The sequence below is a fragment of the Amblyomma mixtum genome, chromosome 5 (genome assembly GCF_055824585.1).
Source record: "Amblyomma mixtum isolate Tamu chromosome 5, ASM5582458v1, whole genome shotgun sequence".
Classification (NCBI taxonomy): Eukaryota; Metazoa; Arthropoda; class Arachnida; order Ixodida; family Ixodidae; genus Amblyomma; species Amblyomma mixtum.
The window spans coordinates 31,380,919-31,402,308 of NC_143016.1; the positions used below are offsets into that span (position 1 = coordinate 31,380,919).

General features: G+C 50.6%; 1 protein-coding gene across 1 annotated transcript in view; it reads right to left on the bottom strand.

The window, feature by feature from the left end:
- Positions 1-2,972: 2,972 nt before the first annotated feature.
- LOC149341673 (uncharacterized) overlaps positions 2,973-21,390 on the bottom strand; it is a 79,934-nt gene continuing 61,516 nt past the window's right edge. The window contains exon 2 of the mRNA XM_089543828.1: positions 2,973-5,679. Coding sequence (XP_089399954.1) covers positions 5,180-5,679 — 500 coding nt within the window. The 3' untranslated portion in view covers positions 2,973-5,179. The remainder of the gene's footprint in view (positions 5,680-21,390) is intronic.

The window sequence follows — 21,390 nt, forward strand, 5'->3', positions numbered from 1 at the left end:
TCCAAGTTCACTGCAAAAATAAACGACGAGCGCATTGCAATGCTCTATCACTTAATCCGATTCTCGGCGGGATGTCGACTGGAGGATGGAAGCCGGGAACGGGGGAGAGGGTACAAGGTTGTCTGAAGGAGGAGCAGGGTGCTCGACGTCGTAATAAAATAGAGAGCTCGAAATGTACACATACGCGCACTTACACGTTTACAGACACACGGGTCATGAAAAAAAAAAACGCACATGCACACAGAGAGTCACACGCGAACACACACGTCCTTCAAGTCTGTCCAGTTTTTTTGTCCGTTTTCGGTCGTCGAGCCACAATACACGGTGCTGCTTTCCAGTGTTGCCCGCAAGATCACACACGAACACACACGTGAAGAGGATGATTTTAACTGCGCACGGCCGAGCGGCTCATCACGTGGCAGTCTTCCAGCGTGTGCCGTGAGGCATGACTGTTGTTGGTGCCGAAGCCGGAGTCCATCCTTTTTTTTTTTTTTCGCTTGTGGTCCCAAGGTGCGGTCGACGCGGCTGATACGCGTGTTGTAGTCCGTCACTCGAGGCTCGACATTTGACGTGAATGCATGCACCGGCACGATGCTTGTGGCATGCGGCTTCGCTCTTGCGAAAGAAACACATGAGACACCTATCACGACGACACAAAAACACACAGTGAATGAAAAACGATGGAGGCATATATCTTACACGGAGGCCGGGAACGCGACAAGGCCAACGCCGCGTGTGTGTATACTGTAGTGTATATACATACACGAGCAATGGCACATCGTCGCGTGCCCATCTTTGACTATATTACACAGGCATGAGGACGAATGCGTTTGTGCGCAACGGCTCTGTCCGGGGAGTCAACACTCATTTTAATTTTTTCTTTATTTTTTTTCAACTCATCCCATGTTTTTTTTTCTTTCCTATGTTTCTTCCTCATTTTGACGTTTACATGACGTCAGGTTTTCGAACATGCCAATATTCAAGCTTTGCACTTCTTCAAGGCATTCTCACTGACCGACAAAATACTGTTAGCGCCGAAAAAAAAATATCAAAGGAAAAGTACACGGCGTTTTCTTCAGCTCATGCTCGAGTTCAAATGACTCTTTGTGAGCAGATGAAATTACTTTGGCTTGGTAGTATACATGGAACAAAAGTAGCACGTGAGTTATCTTCAAACAACTTTTGCCTTTCTCAATCATCGGCTTTCACCACCCGCAATGTTTACAGCAGTGCAACGTCAATTTAGTGCTGGAGATTTCATAGTTTTCGGATACGCAGTCGGATCCTCTAGCTCTTGGCGATAAAAAAAAAAAACATAAATACAGGAAAGCTAATTCAGTCATTTCGACACTCTTGAAAATTTTCGGAGAAAACTGTTCCGGGCTACCCCGGCAAGCTGTAGAATACACAGCGCAAAATTTGCTGGCGCGAATCACAAAGTGACTGACTCATGGAAGACAAGAGACATTCTTCTGTCATTCAGATCAGGTAAGTGTTTGTGAACGGTGATGCTGATGGCTCTTTTTTTTTTCTACCACTTTCACAATCACACTCGATTGTTACATCGAAACGCGACTCGCTGAAGTAAGCAGCGACTTAATGCACGCTTGACGCTGACTTCAAGTGCGCCTCGGAACGCGCGTGTCGACACATTAAGTACATATACCGCTGAGAACACCACTCGGCTTAATCTTTCGGGATATGTCGTGGCATCCCTTGACGCCATTTTGACGATGACAGATGTTAAATGTGCGGGCAGAACCATCCACGAATGGCATCGAGTTTTGTACGCTGCACAGTAAAGTCCCCACTTAAAAGAACGCCAAATTCGTATTCAAGTGAATATAACTAGAAAGCTTATTTCTAGGTATTAGAAGAAAAAGACAGCTGTCAGGACGCGTTACGTGGAAATCTGAGATGTAGTCAGTCCTGCGCACTTTAGCGAAATTCCGCAAGCTGACTTTTACACGTCTCACATACCCCAACCATGATGGCCGACTGTCCGCTCCGAGTAGTCAGAACGCGAAAACACGCAGTTTTTTGTTCGATCCTTCCAAACTGTTTCTCATATTTTCCGCCTACGCAAATCGCGCTCCTCTTGTCGCTTTCAAAACTCTTCTAGCAGGAGCTCCTCCATCTTGTTTTGGTCAATTGCCACATGTGGGAAATCTGACTTGCGGAATTTCGCATCAGGTCCATTAATGTTTAAGCGAGGGCTCTACAGTACATCATCGATAAGAATGGCATTGGTGGGTCCTTGTGAAGCGTCACGTGCACGTCACCAAATCTATACTGTACAGGACGGCCTCAATCCGCTCGCTGTGCCTTCAGGACATGACTGTGCAGACCTTTACTCTGCAACATGAGGTAGTGAATGTCGCTCAGCGCTCCCCGCGATGATATGCGCTGTCGTGCGCGCCTTAGGCCCTCCTTTCGTGGAAAGAGAACACGACCGCCCGAGCACTTGGGTGCGTTAGTGAATGATGATGACTCTCGTATAAGTAGCCTATACGCATACAAGCGGCAAGCCTCCTGCAGGTCCCCTCAGTGCGTTTTTTTTTTTTTTTTTCAGTCGACATGCTGAATTTCATGAAATTTGTCCCCCTTTGATCTTTTTGTATAGAATTATACCTAAAAGGAAAGTTGAAGGTGACCCTATCTTCAGCTTTGAAGGTGGTCTTTTTTATGTATAAGGTGGCCACAGTCATGACTGATATGACCCTTCGAAAACTAAAGGGTCCCATGCATGAAAGTTATGTGTAACATGTCCTATTAATTAAGCAGACAAGGAAAGGGGAATGAGGGGCTCGTTATAAATATGAGAGAAGCCAGCAGCCACAGAAACCAGGGAGCACAGGGTATTTTTTTTTATTTATTTTGTGGTGTTGATCAATTTATAATTCAGTAATATTATAAATTGATCAACACCACAAAATAAATAAATAATAAAAAAATCCCCTGTGCTCCTTGGTTTCTGTGGCTGTTGGCTTCTCTCATGTCCTATTAATGTGACTAATGGATCACATGAGATGATATAACGTCACTGCGGTCATTCGATGATGGCGCCATTCAGCGCGAACGACATGAAGTCCTGCCAACAGTCCCTACACATCTGAAGCTGTAGTTTTCTTTTTGCAGCCGCAGCAGGCCTCTTCAGAAGACCGAATAGTGAAAACACCGAACGAGGAATGGAACTGCGTTGCACGGCACGGCCCCAGAGGATGAATCCTGCACGCAACAGCCCTCTTATAGGGTATAGGGTGCGTTGTATATTGTCTCATGCCAGTGTCAATCGGCAGCACTAAGCAAGCGTAATGCAAGACGTGCACACAACTTTCTTAGACAGTTCGTTGTAAACATGTAACCTAGTCAACATTAATGTAAGCACAAAGCATCGATTACCCAATTTACGATATCAACCTCAACGCTTGAAGTTATTTAGCCCCCCTCCCAACTTTTCGTTTTACTTTCTTCTTAGGATTTGCGTCAGCAAGAAAAAACAGCACTCGCAGGTTTTCTTTCACACGAAAGGAGGCAGATGTACGCACAATGATCGTCCTGAGATCACCGATGTGGCTAAATACGAATGTCAAAGGCGCCATATGGTTATACACATTGCGAGAACGCGATCTCTATCACAAGGCAAAAAAACAAACTCTTTTTTTTTTTCTCTCCGCGTACACACGCGACTCTCTGCCGCACAAAGCCAAAAATTACAGCCGCACAATTAATGTGGACGTACACAGAGCTGTCGCAGGCAGGACAGCAGGCGGCAGAAGTCACATTCGCTGCCTGCCTCGAGCGGCTGCCTGCTCGCACCGTCAGCGTCAAGATATGTGACGCGCTCGCCGCATGATATATCATCTCCTGCGCCCAGAAATGGGAGAGATTTTGTTGCTTTTTTTAACCTTTTACTACGGTGCACGGTTGACGCCTGCAAAGCTGTTGCCCAAAACAGGTTTCGTCCTCCTAAGCAGGCGTAAGTAAATGGCTGACCTCAATAAAATAGTCACTACGGCTCGGTTGAAACATCCCTCATTACCTCGCGCGATGTGTTCCCGCATTATTTCGGGAAGTTTTAAAACAGAGCCATTATGACTATTTGAATACGAGCGGAGAATGCAAATATTGACGACCGTAATGCCACGCTCTATGGCGACAGCTGTATGGCATGCCATACATCTCGGCGCATTTCTGGGCACAGTGCGTTTTACATGCAGCGCGCGCGAGAAAATGACGGACCGCGGAGCAGCCATTCCGGGAAAACGGACCGGGAAGGCGGGAAATTTGAAGGGTTTAAAGGAAATCGCGTTCGGCGCCAAGCGAGGCGTTAGGAAAGTCCCAGCATGCCACATTTCCCTGTCGCTCCAACATTAACGCCGTACACTGCTAGGCTTAGCTAACTTTGCGTGAGCTCGCTATTTTAGCGGCATCGCGACACGTTTACACGGTTAGCGACTGGAAGCTGCGGCGATGGTATACCAGTAACATAGAAGCGTTTACAACAGTTGAGGGCAAAGGCTGTCGGCACGGCACTCGATACGGGAACGGCTACACCATGAACAGTAAGCAGCTCAGAGTCCGCTCCAAGCTCCGTGAAGATAGCGGATTCTCCGCACGTCGTGTAACGCTTCACTGTGGCGGCATACATGCTGGAACTTTCTATTCCGCTCGCTGTGTGCCTTGTCGCGCTATTATGGCCTGTTTCCGCGGCCCTTTTCATGCTCTCGCCCTGGCGCGAAGTGCGCGTCTTAGCGTCCTCAGCGTTCACCACACGCTGCCACCTCTCGCGCTGTGTCCCGTCGCACACCAGCACTGCAGAATGGCCGCGCGTCACTGTCACGAAAGGGGAGCCGCTTTTTCTCGACGCCTCGAAGTCCGTCTCCTCCGAGCTGGTTGCTGTTCTTCCAGCTTCATCGTCGGCTTCGGTCGGCCGGTGCGCGACGACGGATCGGCCCGGTCGTCGAGAGAACGCGGCTTCCGACTCCGTGGCGGCAACGGCCGCGCTTCTTCGATGGCGGGTGCCACGAGACTCGGCGATCCTGCTGCTGCCCATCAGGCTGTGGTGGCCGCCGGGCGCTCGGTGGCGTGGTCGCGCCATCGCCGTTGTCGACGGTGGCGGCGGCGGGGCGACGTCGTCGGGGGGCCCTCAGAAGCCGGTGGCCCCCGTCAGCCGGGGTCAGTAGGGCGGCGGCGGGGGCGGCAGGTGGTGGTGGGGCGTCGGCCCGCCCAGCGGCGAGTGCTCGTTGCTGGGCGGCGTGGGCATTCCGCCCGTCTGGCACACGTACCACTCGTTCAGCGCCGTCGAGGCCGGCAGCTGGTGGGGGGGCGCCGCGGACAGCCCCAGGGGCTGCAGGGTCGGCGCCCCGGCCAGCGCGCCGGCGGCGGGATTCGCGGCGTTGCAAGAGCCCGTCACGGTGCCGAGGCCCGCTGCGACGACGCCCGGGTCGCTCTCGTACCCCGAGGCGGACGACGAGGAGGGCGACGGGGGCGGCGACTTGCCGTGCACCTTCATGTGCTTTCGCAGCGAGCTCGGGTGCGTGTAGCTCTTGTCGCAGCCGCGGATCTTGCAGTTGTACGGCTTGTCCGAGGTGTGCACGTGCGAGTGCTTCTTGCGGTCCGACGAGTTGGCGAACCGCCGGTCGCAGCCTTCGTACTCGCACTTGAACGGCTTCTCGCCTGCGAACACAAGAGGAGGGGCATATGAGCATGCGTATACAGGCGTATACATGCACAGGGCATTTTACATATCGCACTGGCTTTCTTAAAACACTTTAACTGTCGCCCTAAAGTCCGACACTGATATATATCCATAAGCCTACTGCACTCCGGGCACAAAAATGAAGTATAAATAGGCCGAGCAGATAAGATCCAGTCGAGAAACCCATAATTAACCGATGCCATGGAACTATCGAGTACGCGACCGTGTCCTCCAAGTTCATTGCAGTGCTTATGGCACGGCTAGTGGCGCCCCCTATAGTCCTGAAACTCTTCGCATCTCGTCAACATGCTTCGAGATGGTGCGCTGACAGTCCGCTTTCGGGTCTCTCAAGAATTATTATACGTTCGCTTGCTGCCGCAGCATGCACGCAAGAGTAACAGGATTCGTTTTGCAGCCATCCTTTTGGTTTGCGTCTTCTGTGATCATGCTCTGTTTTTCATCAGTGATTCCCTATGTAGTGCCAGCTGGGCCTTAGGGTATTCTGAAATAAATAAATAAATAAATAAATAAATAAATAAATAAATAAAACATGCATTGTGCAAGCCTACACCGCCGCGTGTTACCAAAACTAATTTTTTAGTACTACGCTTTGCCGTCCGCGTAATCTAGCAAACAGGAAAGAGAAAATTTCGTATAGAGTATTGCCCCTAACTAACGAATATTACTGTCGCTAATATCTATTTTTTGTCATCACAAGCGAAGGGGCTGTTCAAGTTTGGATAGGTACAAAAAAAAAGAAAAAACACACCGTAAAGGTATTCAGTATACATACAGAACTAACATAGTGTTAGATTCTACTGTAGGATTACAACGTTAGGTAATATTGAATCAGTACAGCGTTCCCTCGTGCTTAAGAAAATGAATGTTAATCGGATATGGATACAATTAATTTCGATGAGAATATCGCTCCATTTTATGGCGGTATGAGGCATAACTTACAGCGAAAATACAGCGTTCAACATAATTGAATGCCATATAACTATGATCAAAGCCGCGCGACATATGCAATGTGGTGTTTGAACTTGAGCTTAACATCTAGAGCGAAACATAATGACATAACTGATGAAATAAAAGTTAGGCAAAAATATTCGATTAGATGACAATGAAGGAAAAATAAAAATGGCCTTCACAGCTGTAGACACTCGATCTTCGAACGCAGTCTGACAGGATATGCTAACAGAGTTATTTTAATCAGACTAACGCAAACAGCTGTTCCACAGCGTTTAGTCCCTACGACGAACCCAACCTTTGGCCTCTCTCTTTCCTCATTCGATCTCTTCATCCCTTCTTCATCTCCCTTCTCTCCCAGAGTGCTGCGACATATGACGAATTCGTGTAGCGATTCGCGAAGCGAAATAGAACAACTGATACGCGCAGAAGAATGCGCCACACGGAAACGAGCCAGCGATAAATTACGCGCCAATGGGGGCTTCGTATGCGCGATCCTAATCCAGACACAGACAAGAAGGACCTCCCATCAAACGGCGCGGGAGCAAAGCTGTTTGACCGAGAAAAAGTCGAGCACTCGCATGCCAGCGAAGCAAGAGAGCCCGACCTGCTCCGTCGACGATCTACGGCTCCCTTCCGCGTAAAGCTTTGCCCCCGGTGGCGGCCACCGCAAATTTGTGGGGCGCACTCAATCGCCTGCCTTCCTCCCTCCTGCGAGAAACACACTGCCGGGCAATCTTGACCCTCTGCGTTGGCCAGGGGCAGCTGCCCTGTGCTCGCGAGTACAGTTCTACGGGTGCCACCACCGCCAGAGGTCGGCTCGGCTCGCGGTTAACGGGGGAGTAGAGCGGCCGTAATTGCATGGGAGGGCAGCACCCGATATTTACCGCAGCTGCGGCGCTCGGAGGCGCACGACGGTGGCGCGTGGCTCGAACGTGAGGTGCCCGACCCGCCTCGTTTTGCCCGCCCGTGGCGCCCGCTTTGCACGCTATGTGCGCACAGACGGACAAATTCCGTGCAGTGGCCTGGGCGGCACGGTAACGGCCGCCGGTTCAATGAGCGAACGTGTCTAAAACATTATACCAATGAGCTGCACAGGGTGTTTTTCCCACGTTACTTTTGCCTATTGCAGCGATATGCGGGGAAGTTTGCACCGAGAGGTGGACACATTGTCAAGGATAAATTTGACAGAACAAAAGATCGCCGTAGCTGCCGCGCAGGCACTTGCGTGCTTATAAGCGCGTGTTCGGAGTCTTGCAGCGCTGCATATATTTAGCCAGCCAAAGTGTAGATTGATTTGAACGCTTTCCTTGCGAGAGGGAAATTGTGGTCTATGAACGTGTTCAGGCTATATACAGGTAAAACTTGGATTTTATTCTTTCTTTGTTCCTCCCTTGTTAGCGTAAATACGCTCTAACAGTACTATGCTCTTTGCCAGACATAAAGAGTGAAATCATAGGTTCATTCGTGAGAGCAAATGACTCGTTTCGCGTTTTATCACCTATTTATACTGGACCAACAGCATGTTGAACCTAGCTGCAAGCGCTTCCCTCGTTCACAGGACTTGGCGCCCTGCATTTTTTAGTTAGCGTGTTTGAATAAAATGTATTAGGTTTCTCCGAGCCAAATCTTGATGAAATCGCTTCCAGATTATCTGGTATTCCTTCACTGATGGTTTGCTGAAACTAGCGCTTTCAATTAATGAGAAGGTGATAAATCGAGTGCAGTATACAGTCCTACACTCAAGCGTGTATATAGTATATCCATGTCGCTTGACTGTTGGGCAGTTATACACCCGTACAGTAATACAACTTCACAAAATCTTCGCAGCTGCCGTTAGTTTTTCAACTCCGACGCTTTACCTTAGCTTTGCTTTGTGATCGTACGATTACGCCCTGGTGGACACTGATCGAAGTAATTACCTTGTCAAAATCTTAGTATTCCTTGGCGGATTGCCCTGTATGCATCGATATACATGTAGCGAAGAGGGCATGAGGCCGAGAACTGCACGAGCAGCACATAAGTCGCCCCCTTAAACACCGGACGTAAAGCTGCTTCTTTTGTTAATCTGTTGAGTCCAGCATAATAACCAAACTCTAGTACTACTCGAGGCCATGTAGTTATATCTGAGCGAGCGACAATTAAAGAGTGAGGAGCGCAAATGAAACCCCATCAGGCGCGCCAACGAGGTGCTACAGCGATTTGCCTTCGCTCGGCGGTAGAGCGAGGTGTCCCCCTCCCACTTTCTTCATCGCAGGGGCCGACAAGAAGAAATTCCGGGCCGGACTGCCGGTCGTTCCGTCCGGCAATCGTCGAAATGAATCTCGTCTCCTCCCTGACACGCGCACGCGCCACTCCCCAAAAGCGAGCGGCCAGCCCCGGCCGTGGCCACTGCTGCTGCTTCCAAAGCGTTCCGTGGCAATCAAGGAACACATCTCTCCGATCTCGGGGAGTGTACACCTGTAGACACCTGTGTCCTCCGCACGCCGGTGGCGACGAACGAGACGCTAAGAGGAGCAGGAGAGGAGGACGGAGAGGTGGGGTGGTGGGCTGCGAGAGAGTGCATACGTCGGCGGCGAGACAGAGTTGAAAAATGAGAGAGCGCGATGAGCTGTCGGAAGCGGAGAGAACCGGACGGGAAAGGAAAGAGGAGCAAAGAAGAAGGAAAGAAGAAGGCCCCTGCGCGCGGCAACATCGGAGGCACCGGAGGCAGAGAGAGGGGAATGACAGAGGAATAGATAGAATGCAGCCCGGCTACGGTATGCTGCGCATTCGGCGCTTCGGAGCAGCTATCGAGTGAAAATTTATTGGTTTGCATTACGGACGCCTTTTCCGCGTGGTCCGTCGTCCCGTCGCCGCTCGATGCTTCGGCCAGTGTGGTCGCTGGGTTGCGCGTGATGCGGTCGATTACTTTTTGGAGAGGGGTCTCTCGCATCTCCAGCAACCTGCGTAGTGGCCACCGAGCTTCGCGAAAACGCCCTGGAGCGTTTGCTATTCGCGAAGTGCTCAAAGATGTGGTTTTTCACGCTCCCCATCATATATCCCAACATAGAGCACATATGTTAGATACTGGTGGTTCCAATCCTGCGTTTGTGGCCCCATTTACATCTCACGATTCACAGGATGAAATAACAACGCGCTGAAGCCCGAAATGTGCACATCGCGATCACTAGCAGTGGGATTTGTATACAGGTTATAAGGGAGCGCCAATAAACGACACTTATTATTACAAGTTTGTTACCAAGGTACTGAAGGTAGTACATTGATTATCGCGTTTCGGACTATCGCTGAAGAGCTCTGTCGCAGTTTCGAAATACGTTATGCTCGTATCAGAGTCCAAATTTACCTCGTCACACTATGTGCAATGTCTTGGTCTATGCCTTGTCCGCCGTTTAGCGCAACGCACATCCTGTTCTTATAGGATCGATGACTAACGAGCTCCATCTTGGACGTATGGTACGTACCGCTTTTCATATCTCTCGGCTGCTTTGCACAACGACCGCCTGCCCGCGGAGATAAAGAGCATAGATAAGGAGCCTCCAACGAAACTGGCCAGTCTTTGTGTATGTGTGGATCCCCGAATGCGCATTACACGGGTCTTCAAGGGGCGGCGTCACCGCGGCGGTCCGAACGTGCACTGCCCGCGTGCGTTAGTGCGTGCGTGTGTGTCAGTGCGCGCAGTCCAAGGGGAGAGTCCGCGGCGGCGAGGAGCGTGGCGCGCGGTGCTCTGTAGGAATCTGGCAAACCGGTCCCGCTGAGCAGTTCGTGTGAGATCCGGATTTGCCCTGACAAATGGTCACCGCGGGATGGGGAGCCATCTTTTTAGGCGCCTCCTCGGGCCCTCCGCGCGTGCGCACTCGCTCAGCCACGGGGCAACGCCGCGAGCGTGCGGAATCCGCCTCGCCGATTCCTGGCCTAGGCCGCCGCGATGATGATGCCGTGTACGCTGTTTGCTGCAGCTACTGAATGGACCGGAATAGACTTCATTCCACACAAAAAGTAGAGACACTGACACGCGCGTCCGAATTTTTAGCCGACCAGGCTAATTGGGGAATTATTTCAGAAATGTGATGTTGTTAACAAATCCGAAATTTAATGAGGCATTCCCTTAACTTTCCAGCGTCAGCAGCATGTGTAAGAGGGGTGTTAAAGAAAGAATGTGACAAAGGAATGTGCTCGGGAACTCAACTGACGCGTTATTTAACTGTAACGACCCATGGGTTCAATGACCACTGGCAATGGGTGAGGCGCGTTTTCGGAGTCGAAGCAAAGCAAACATTGTGTTATTACAGTTGAACCACGTTGTAGCGAAGTTGAAGGGGCCCGACGATTACTTCGTTATAGCCGCAGCTTCGTTATACCCCGTGTTCACCGAGCTTCCAAGATGAATCGTCATTCTTTCGTTATATCCATTACTCCATAAAACGTTTCGTTATAACTAGGTTCGACTGTATCGCGTATTCTACCAATTTATTCGTGATGTAACCTCGCTTATTGCACTGCATCATCGCTAAAAGAACTCTGTTCTGATTCGTGGCAACTAATGCAACCAAAATAATGAAAATGGTTTGAGGCTTCCTACGAGTATGCAATGCGATGTGTTGAAACGCGCTACGCACAGAGGCATGAATGCGTCATCTGCTAGCCCATTGGCAGGCTTTACACGCTGTGAAGAAAATAAATCTCTGCTGAATTGTAGAAGCTTCAAAAAACTTTGCACAGCGCCGAATGAATGAAAACAATTATATAATGATCCAGGCGTTAAACTTTGCCCATTGCCGTGTGAACCCGACTGCAGCGCATGTGCGCAACATCTAGCTCACGCCGCAATTAACCACGATATAACACTGTTACCTTTCGGTGCTGTCAATTTCTGAGCTCACAATACACACATACGCAGCACGCGCTGATCTTACAATGCTGCTGCACAATTACCGATGTCGCAGCGCCGATAAATTATTTAATAATTGACAGCAGCATGCGCAACGACAGCTGTGCAACAGGCAAGCAGAGGGAGAAAACTGGAACTGGAAGTAGCTAGCAGACGATTTCCCCATGATTCTTTGCGTTGACTTCGGAAACGCACCCTACCCATTAATAGTTCACGTGACACTTAACTAGTCATGTGACCTAGCTACGTGATGACGTAAGTTCGTGACGATGACCACCATGAGGTATGGATATATGGCAATCTGAGTTTGTAATGAGGCTGTTGAGTGCGTCAACTTTCATTAGCAAGGCGAGCTGTACTGCTGTGATAATACGTGTTGTTTTAAAGAGGGTGCTTGGGCTGTTTGCTTTGGTGCCTGGCATTTCCGTTTCCTCACACTCCAAGTCTCTCGCTCTCTCCTCTCAAATGGTCGGTGTAAGAAAGGTGCGCTGAATCTAAAAATGTATGCAGTGTGTGAGAGCGAGTCGGAGGGCATTACTTGGGAAGCTGGGCGGGTAAAAATTAAGACGGTGAATACGATCTATATGTGTCTGTCGCAGGGACTGCAAAGCAGTTTAGTCGGTTCTACCTGCGCCAGCCGATATCAGAAATCACTCATCGTAAATCCCACAGGGAAATACTTCGTTCTCCATATATTATCGGTCACAATTCAATAAATAGGAGACGGTGCTCAAAGCGGGGCAAGTTGGTGAACACTATAAAAAATTCGCGTACTTCGCATTGTTCTCATAGTGCTCTCCTCAATGGAGAAAAATGACAGCGCTTATTATTATTATTTTTTTTTACACGAAGCCATTCGCATACACGATAAGATTCCAATTGCTTGAAGCATATTAGAGCGAGGCAGCGCGTTAAGGATGCTATGTAGTACCGCGTCGATCGGAACCGATCGGAACGCCGCAGCATGGGGCGCCCATGTGGTACTCTCCTCACGTTACGGGCATTTGGAGCGATAGTGTAATGATTCTCATGCTCCACATAATTATCGAACGAGATCAGCAGCCAGTTTCTGTGCGATGCAAAAGCAAAGCAGCTCTACAGCCGACCACTCGGAACCCGAGTCACGAACGCAAGAAAGGCAAGAGAAGAGTTCAAATCGGGAGCTACGCGCGGCTGCATTTGTCGTAAAAGGGAAGGGGGGGGGGGGGGGCGGATAGAAGAAAAAGAACAGAGGAAACTGCGACTGCAAAAAGAAAGCAACCGCTTGCGCACGCTCACGACAGTGCCCCGGGGTTGGGGGTGCTGAGGGGGGGGGGGGAGGGGGGGGGGAACTGGTGGTGAAGAGGGCCCGCCGCGCTTCGGGATCGGGTCGCGCATTGGAGCAGAAGAGAGCATGGCCGCAACGGCGGCGATTTACCCGAAAGCGCGCGCGGCTGCTCCGGCTGCCTCCGCGAGCAGCGCCGCTTCCTACAGCTTTCTTACGTTTTGTTTTTTGCTCCCTTTGCTTGTCGTCGTTAGTCTCTTTCACCTCGTGTTTTCTCCCGCGAGGCACATAATCGATGGGACGGCATCGGCGAGTCTGTTTTTGTGGGAGAGCGCCGTACCGGCTTGCCGCTGCTGCCGCCGCTGTCGTTGCAGCCGCGGCTTCTGCAACACCGTCTCCGTCGCTCACAGGAGGAGGAGGTCGACGCGGAGCGCGGCTTGGAACCGGTCTCCCCGAAAGCGACCGCGTAGAACAGAAATGGAAACAAGAAAAACACAGGCAGCCGGGCCGAAAACAACAGCAGCAGTTTCGACGACACAAAAGCGTAAAAAAGAACTAAGCACGACCTGGGTACGCGGAGAGTATGGTATATGGTCGGTAGGTGAGGAATACCGGGGCGGGGGGAACGAGGTGGCGGCGGAGGGGGGTGAGATCGCGGACGTGACTCCAGAAACGGTCGTGACCGGAGAGCGCATGCGCATTCCCATAATGACCACGGCGGCGGCTGATGGGATGCGCGCCGGGATCATATGTGGATCAGGCGCGGCTATCCGTGCGTGCGTGCGTTGCGGCGCGAGGCGAGGATAGACGAGCGCCGGAGGAGGAGCGTCGTTCCCCTCCCGACGGGCGGTCTCTCATCTCGCTCGCGCGGTGTTGCCGCGGCGGCGTCGGCTTCTCGTCGTCGTCGCTGCTGCTGCTGCTGGCCCGCAAGGCAGAGAACGGGGGGGATGGGAGAGCGGGCACGGCCGTATAGTTGTTGCAGTGGCGGCGAGCGGCGCTTGATGCCTCGAGTTCGGCCGCTGACTCCGGCGGGAAAGTGTTCGTGCGTGTTCGTTTGTGCGTGCTGTACTGATGGGGCCCGGATGCCCCTAGAGAAGGGGAAAAACAAAAAGGGCGGGAAAGAAGCAAAAGCGGTGCTCACGCGCGCGCGCGCTTTTGGCAACGCCGCTGCGAATTAATCGAAACCGGCCGGCGAGAGAACAGAGAGCGCTTGACCCTTCGAGGGCTCAGAATAAGCCACGGCAAGCAAATCGCGTCGAGTTTGTGCGTTAGTGATGCGGCGCCGTCTGGAGCGGCGCCGCCCTATGGCCTCGTCGACGTGAGGGCGCTTTTCTGTTCGGGGAAGAGGGGAGCGGAATTTCAGACCACTTTGAAATATGGTGTCAAACGCTGTCGGCCGTGCGACTGCTGGCAGCAACGCGCGTGCCTTTGGACAGCGTGATCTACGCGCGTCTGTCTGGAGATAAGGCACGGCGAAAAGCAAAATACGGTTTTCATCGCGCAGCTCTGGCACGGATGCGCCTGTATTTTGTTCGCACTAGCCTGACCAGTGCCTGTTGGCGTCTTCTTTTCTAATACAGAAATGCATTCTTAGGTTTGCAAGCCAGATTTATGTGGACCCAATTTTCGCTTTCGCACCGCACAGCTCACCTCGATAATGAAGAGCAGCGATTTCTTTATCAGCGTAAGGTACTGTCGGCAACATATGAAATGCGAACAGCGGAGCGCGCGGAAAAAGGTCCATTTTACGCTGTCTGTCGTCATCAGAGATAGAGGCGAGCTCTTCCGGTCTGCGACAGTTTTGCCTCTCTCTTCTTTGACGTTCGTTTTCTTGCTTTGCCGCGGGCGCTCCACATTTCTGCCAGCACAGCGATAAAGTTTTGCTTATTGACACGGAAGCAAGTGATTCAACAACGGCCACGGCTGGACACCGACAGCCACGCGATCTGTCTTGTGCATTGAAACTTTTAGTATCCCAACTAGACGCTGATAATCGGGCGATGATAGCAGCAAAATCAAAGAGCTGCAGGCCAGGGAGCTAAGAGCTCTCGCTTCACCCACGCAGACTACAACCATAGAGAAACATACTTTCTCTATGCTACAACTGCTGCTGCCAGCTAAGCCGCGCTGCGCAAGTTGAGATCGGTAGAAAGTACGAATATGGAGCTCCAGTGGCAGAGCGAGGAAATGAACGTCAAAGAAAACAAGCAAAACTATCGCATATCATAGACGAGCACGTCTACCTCTGATGAGAAGACAGGCAGCGTAAAAATGGACCTTTGGCAACGCGCTCCGCTGTTCGCATTTGTTGCCGACAGTACAAAATGTTATCCAGGTGAGATTGGATGAAAAGGAATACCAAAAAATAGAAAGCACTTGCAGACGAAGAAGATAACCTCGATAGAATACATGGACTTCTGTCAGAGCTCCTATAAGAACAGAAGAAAGGCGTCGTAATCCGTCACCAATCGCGAGCATGATGATGGGATGCATTCGTGCCGCACTTGCAACCGCGCTTCGCGGCTGTATATCTACTTTTTTTTTTCGTTTTGTATGCTAGACCGTAGTCGGTGAATATTATATGCGCTGTAAACCCTGCTGATGCTTGGCTGGCTCACTTCGATAGAGCCGCCCTGCACTTGACTGTCCAAAGGCCAAAACTTTACACTCCAAACAGAAAGGAGTATAAAAGGGAGTAAAGCTGTCCTCCAGCGAACCCCCTTTAAAAAAAGGAGTGCGCTAGAAGACAACTTACTCCCTTTTTACTCCCATACAGGCGTATTAGTGCTTAGAGTGTAGTCGGGATGAGACACTCCTGCAAGTTACGCCACATTTTGTCGTGTGGCGGCGCTGCGAAAAAAACGTTTACGCGGCGTTATTTCCTCCCTAAGAGGTTAATGCGCAGAACAGCTATGCTAGTCAGCTGCGCGATCAGGTATACATAGCGCAGGTGGCGTCGGGAAGGCAGCAGCACAACAGAAACGACATCTCGGTGGCCCATACATCATCGCGGAAGGATGTTCAGCCTTTGCTCTGGAGAGAAGCAGCGAACGGCGATGACGAAAGACGGCGCGCGGAGTAAGCCAGGAAAATACCCGCGCGACAATTATGTATACTCCGCGAGCCGGCTTGCACTCTGCGAGAGGCACGCTGTATTCTTTGACAAATACCGGAGGAAGACAAGAAAGCAATGAAAGCGATATGAACCGCGCCTTGCTTACAAGCGCGCTAAAGGTTCCCTTCACGCGTGCACTCTGACATTAGGCGTTCCGACAGTCACGTGTCACATTTCCCGTTTCGAATGAACCGTCGCAGATCTCCGTCTGCTTATATGCAGCGGCGTGCACTTGCTGATTTTTTGCGAGATGATAGCTGGATTTAAGAACTTAATCTCTTATTACATACCTCGTGTGCATAACTGCTCGAGACAGTGTTAAATGCCACTTTGTTGGCTTTAGCCGGCTTTTGTCTTGTGAATACTTGTAAAAAGAAGGCCTTTCGCGCTAGACTTTGTCTAAAGCTAACTGTGGCGACGGTGTTTTTCGCCGCTCAGTGAATTTAAAGAGTCTACGACTGCGATATGGTTTGTTTAGTTAGGCTTAGCTGCTGACTACTGAGTATTTTTTTTTATTGTGACTGATTTAAGCAAGCCCCAATATAACCCTGGCGCTTAATGGAATGTATCGGTCCTTAAACACGACATCCAGGGAGACGGTCCAATCTTCAGTAATTTTTCACTGTTGTTGTTGTTGTTAGATGTCTGCGAAGCTAGCAAATTATATAGAAGTGCTTTCCGTCATGCTATACGCTCCTTAGTATTCGTAGTGTCTTAATACTGTACAGAAGCCATGGCTATGGTAACGTAGCTTAACTCGACGGTCAGCAGCATTTATGGCGTGCCATCTAGTCTGATGAACGGCCAGTTCTTACAGCCGCGTTCCACATTACATGAAGTTAGCAAGTTTCCGTGTATTTCACTGGTCTACGCACAATATGTCAATGAATTACAGTGGCATGAATAATTTAGAACCACCTCTATATATATTACCTTTTTCAGCCATCTACACTCTAAACACAAATACGCCTATGTGGGAGTAAAAATGGAATAAACTGTCCTGTAGCGCACTCTCGTTTATAAATGGCAGTGTGCTAGAGGACAGTCTACTCCCCTTTTACTGCTTGCTGCTTTCACAGTCATGCATGCTCACTGAGAACACGAGGTTGCATGCAGGTTTGTCGCACCATGCATATGGCGCTCCCGTTCCGGTCCTCTTCGCAGCGACACAAAGAAACTGTTGTGCATGCCCTACTTCTGAAACACCACATGCTTCTCTTACGACGGCTCATGTGACGTGATGAATCCATTTACAATATTAACCACAAAGCTCAACCTGCTGAGACGGATCAATCAACCGTGTTCGCACGTTTTTCGGCACCCCACAGTTACTTAACGCATTTACACAACTGCCAAAATGCTGCCTTAAATGCGAAGCTGTTTCATACCTTCTCGCATGCGCGATGATAAAAACAGGTTAGTGGTTAAGTGTTTCATTCTGGCGTCACTGGCAGTGATGCAACAACACGTGTACACTCGTGAACAGCCATATGGCGTGGAAGGCGGTGTTTTGCAGAGCGAAGTGATCGAAATTGTAATGCAGGTAAAACGTTTCACCGATAACACTTGCGCTATGTGGTGCAGCATCATTATGCCCTCAAAGCAAGGGACAACGGTACGAGCACCGTGTCTCATGCAGCAAAGAAGCTGCGCTGAGATTTCGCTTTAATTGCTTTAATTGCTGTTTGTCCCTGGTGCACGCTCATGCTATGTCTTTCGAGAGGGAGAAAGGAGAAACAAAAGGCATCGAGGCTAGATATATTACTCATGGCTGCATTACAAGAAAAAGAAATGGGCATGGACAAGACATATAATGGGAAGCCAAGATAACCGATGGTCGTTAGGGGTAACGGAGTGAAGGGTAACAGAGTGGATTCCTAGAGAAGGCAAGCATGGCAGGGCAGGTCAGGTGGAAGGATGAGATTAGAAGTTTCTCGCGGATAAGGTGACCGCAGCTGGCAGAGGGCAGGGTTAATTGGAGAGATATGGAGGAGGTCTGCTTTCTGCAGCGGATGTTACACTGATGGCGAAAACTTGCTTTGGGAAGGTGGATAAAATGACAAGAGAGAGAGAGAGAGAGAGAGGAGATAGACTGCATGCGTAAGAAAGTATAGGTAATGCCCACAAACAGTGCCCCGAGGCCTGTTATTTTAGCGCTTAGACTTCGGCTAGCATTTCGGAATTCGGAGGACCATGGTTTGCTCACAACTCTTTAAACTTCAATCTTTATGGTGCCCACAACGTGTACTGAGCCGAAAGGCACAGTGGAATTTAAATAGAATGATGCTTGCATGCACAGTTGCCCTGACGTGGTGCTGAAACATACAAAGGCAGCAGGGTAAACTAAATTATTCTGCTACAATGAAAAGATAACAGACGGACCCAAGTAAAAGCAAAATTGTGTGGACGAGAACGTACGCCCACTCAGCATCCTTTGTATAACCCGCATGCGTTCCCAGCGAGACCCCGCCAAAGCAGACGCTCGAGCCCCCACCCCACTGCACTGGTCTTCACGCAGCGTTCCAATAAACAAGCTCACGCCGGCCTCGAAGACTGCAAGCGCGGCCCACGGAGAGGCACCCGCTGACAAGGGAACCATGTCTTCCAGGAACAAGCCGTCGCCGGTCGTATACACTTCAGGTGAAAACTGGAAATCGGCTCGCTAAATCTGCGGGAGCTGCGATGAGATAAGAAAGACGGCTGCTTCCCTCTGCGGCCCTATACCTCTCTAATGGACGAACTAAGCCAAAACGCCAAAAGCAGGAGCAGATAAAAATGGTGCGGCCGCTGCGGCGGTGGAAACGGTGGCAACTGTTTTCCCTCTCTACCTCTATTTCGCGCTCCCTCTCTTCTGGAAGCCGCCGCAGTGCGCGTCAACCATGTAAGCGACGCCCTGTGTGTCGCCGCCACGGTTATACCGCTTGGTTGGCCAAGCGGCGCTTCGGCCGTGCGTGTGTTCGTGCAGTAGCTATACACACGGAGAAGAGACGACCCAAGCCGTAGCCAATGCTGAGTCGCGTGGAAAGCTGTTGCTATACAACCGAGGCATATACAAGGCTTGTGTGTGCGTGTATAGGTGGGAGGGGGGGGGGGGGGGGGTGTATGCGAGGCCAGTGCAGATGCTCGCGCCCGGCTATGCCCGGCGTCGCTCGTTAGAGCGAGTGACAAACGACGACGACGACCGCTGGGGTGCGCCACGCGCGCATCTGCAATTCGTGTATGTATATTACTACGACCCCGGACAGGCTAAACTCTACCGCCAATTTCCTCTCTCTTCTGCTCCTCGGTGGCGCTCGTTTTTTTCGCGGGTTCCCTTCGTTTCTTTTACGCTCTTTGCGTTCTTGTACCTTTCTTGTTATCTTCCGCGCAGGCGCACTCCAGCTCACATCCGACGCCACCCGTCCTGCGTATACTATTGTTTCCTCGACAGAGAGCTAAAGTGAAGCGAACACGACGACGGATAAACCGGCAAATCATCAGTCAAGCGCTCAGTCTTTGTGTTGTGCTTTGGCGACACGGACGTGCGACACGGGGGAAGGCATTGTTTTGGGAAGCCAAGAAAGAAAAAAAGAAAAAGAGAAATCAAACCTGGCACCTGCGTCTATAGCGGCTGATTAATCTTTTCCCTTGTGAAGACGGTGGTGCACGCACTGACGGCAGAAACCCAAGAAACCCTGAGGTTTGCGCTTAGAGAACGGAAGAATGGATAAAGTATTCACAGAATGGCAAGTCGTTTCTCCTGTATGTGCATTCTTCGTCAAATATCTATTAAGGATGTCGAACGGCTGAGAGCAGCGCAAATGACGCGCATGATTAATATATTTGAAGAAGAACTTATCCAATGGACACGGAACTATAGCGCACAAAAACCTGAACTGTGTTTCAAATGGCCCCCGACTTTCAAGCACTGTATACAACTGCCACACAGCGCTGATATAAAAGTTACGCACCGTTTTGGAATATCCTGGACAGTAAACTACAGAAATACTCTGCTTGGCTCCACTAACAGGTTTACGAATAAATGGAAGGCTCTGAGAAACTGAACTTCCAATTCTCGGAACGTCAGCAAAAACATCAAGGAAGAGAACGATCAAAAGCGCATTTAAACTAGGGCAAGCAAAAGCTACACTCAAGACAGGATGAGCGCAGAACAAATACAGAAACGCGTCCAGTGCAGGCTAGATCAAAACTGCCACGGATACTTCGTTCACAGAGCTAGACTCAAAACAAGGACGCAAGCAGGGCTGTCCTGTGTGCATTTTCCTTGTTCGTGTACACATGTGCTGTTTTTCACATGCTAACTGCTGCAATGAACCAACAAGCCCTGATAAAATCAGCTGCCTCGCAAGCTGCTTTCCTGCCGGATAAACTGTCTCCAGTACTGACTCCGCAGTACACTTTACACCAATTTCGAACGCCATGCAGCATGAAATCATCAGTTGCACAGGCGATGTTTTCGTGGATGGGCAGGCGGAGAGGTAGTTTTCTTGGAGATGTCATTGACCACGACCTGCCTGCCTGCCTGACTCTAAGAAAGGACAGCGTATAGCTGATGTATCTTCTGATTGGCGTTCCTAATAAAACTTTCATTTTGGTATACTGTCAATAACACAACCGCGTGTGTCTCTCTATCTTGCCTTCGAGAAGGCTGAATGCGCATCGTTTAGTCGGAAGTTGCAAACGCTGCACGCACGGTCGCCGCCTTCTACAGTGTGGCGCATAATTTATTGCGCATTTCTTCCCCTCAACTCACACTCTGATGCACTCTCATGATCGAGGTCTTGCGCCATGTTAAACCAGTAGCTTTTACTTGTCATTTTTCGTTTTGCCGTTCCTTCATTATGCGATTCAGCTGTTCGGAATGGTCCGCAAACCCCTTCTCTGCTCCATTCGTTTTCCTCGTTTGTCATTCGCATCTGCCTGCCTGCGCTTTTGTTGAAGCCAATGATCGCTACCGCTTCCTCTGAAGCACGAACGAAAGGTCACAATCGACTTCTGCGTAAAGGCGCTCCAGGGCAAAATGTTCAGCCCATTATAAGACTACGCGCATGCCCCGCGCGCAAAACGCGTCACCGGTCTCCCGGTATCAGAACCATTTTTCAATAAGCAAAGGTCACGTGTACAACGGGCGCGCGTGGGCGTTTAACGCGAAATGCCCTACGTGCCATGCAGGCCGGTAGAGGGAGGGTGCAGTCAATCTACCTCTCCTGAGCGCATCCCGTTCAGTCGCGAGTTCGATTGACGCGATCGCTTTCCTCCCCACCCCGGACAAAAAAAAAAAAAAATGATGACCGACCGAGATCTCCCAGCGCAGCAGGTCATCACGCATGGACAGCGACGAGCACAGAGCGCGCGAGCTGCAGAATCGCCGCCGCCGCCGCGTGCTGTTTTGTTGTGACCTTGGTCGGTCAGCGGCCGTCTCCTGTGTCTGTGTTGTGCGCGATCGCCGC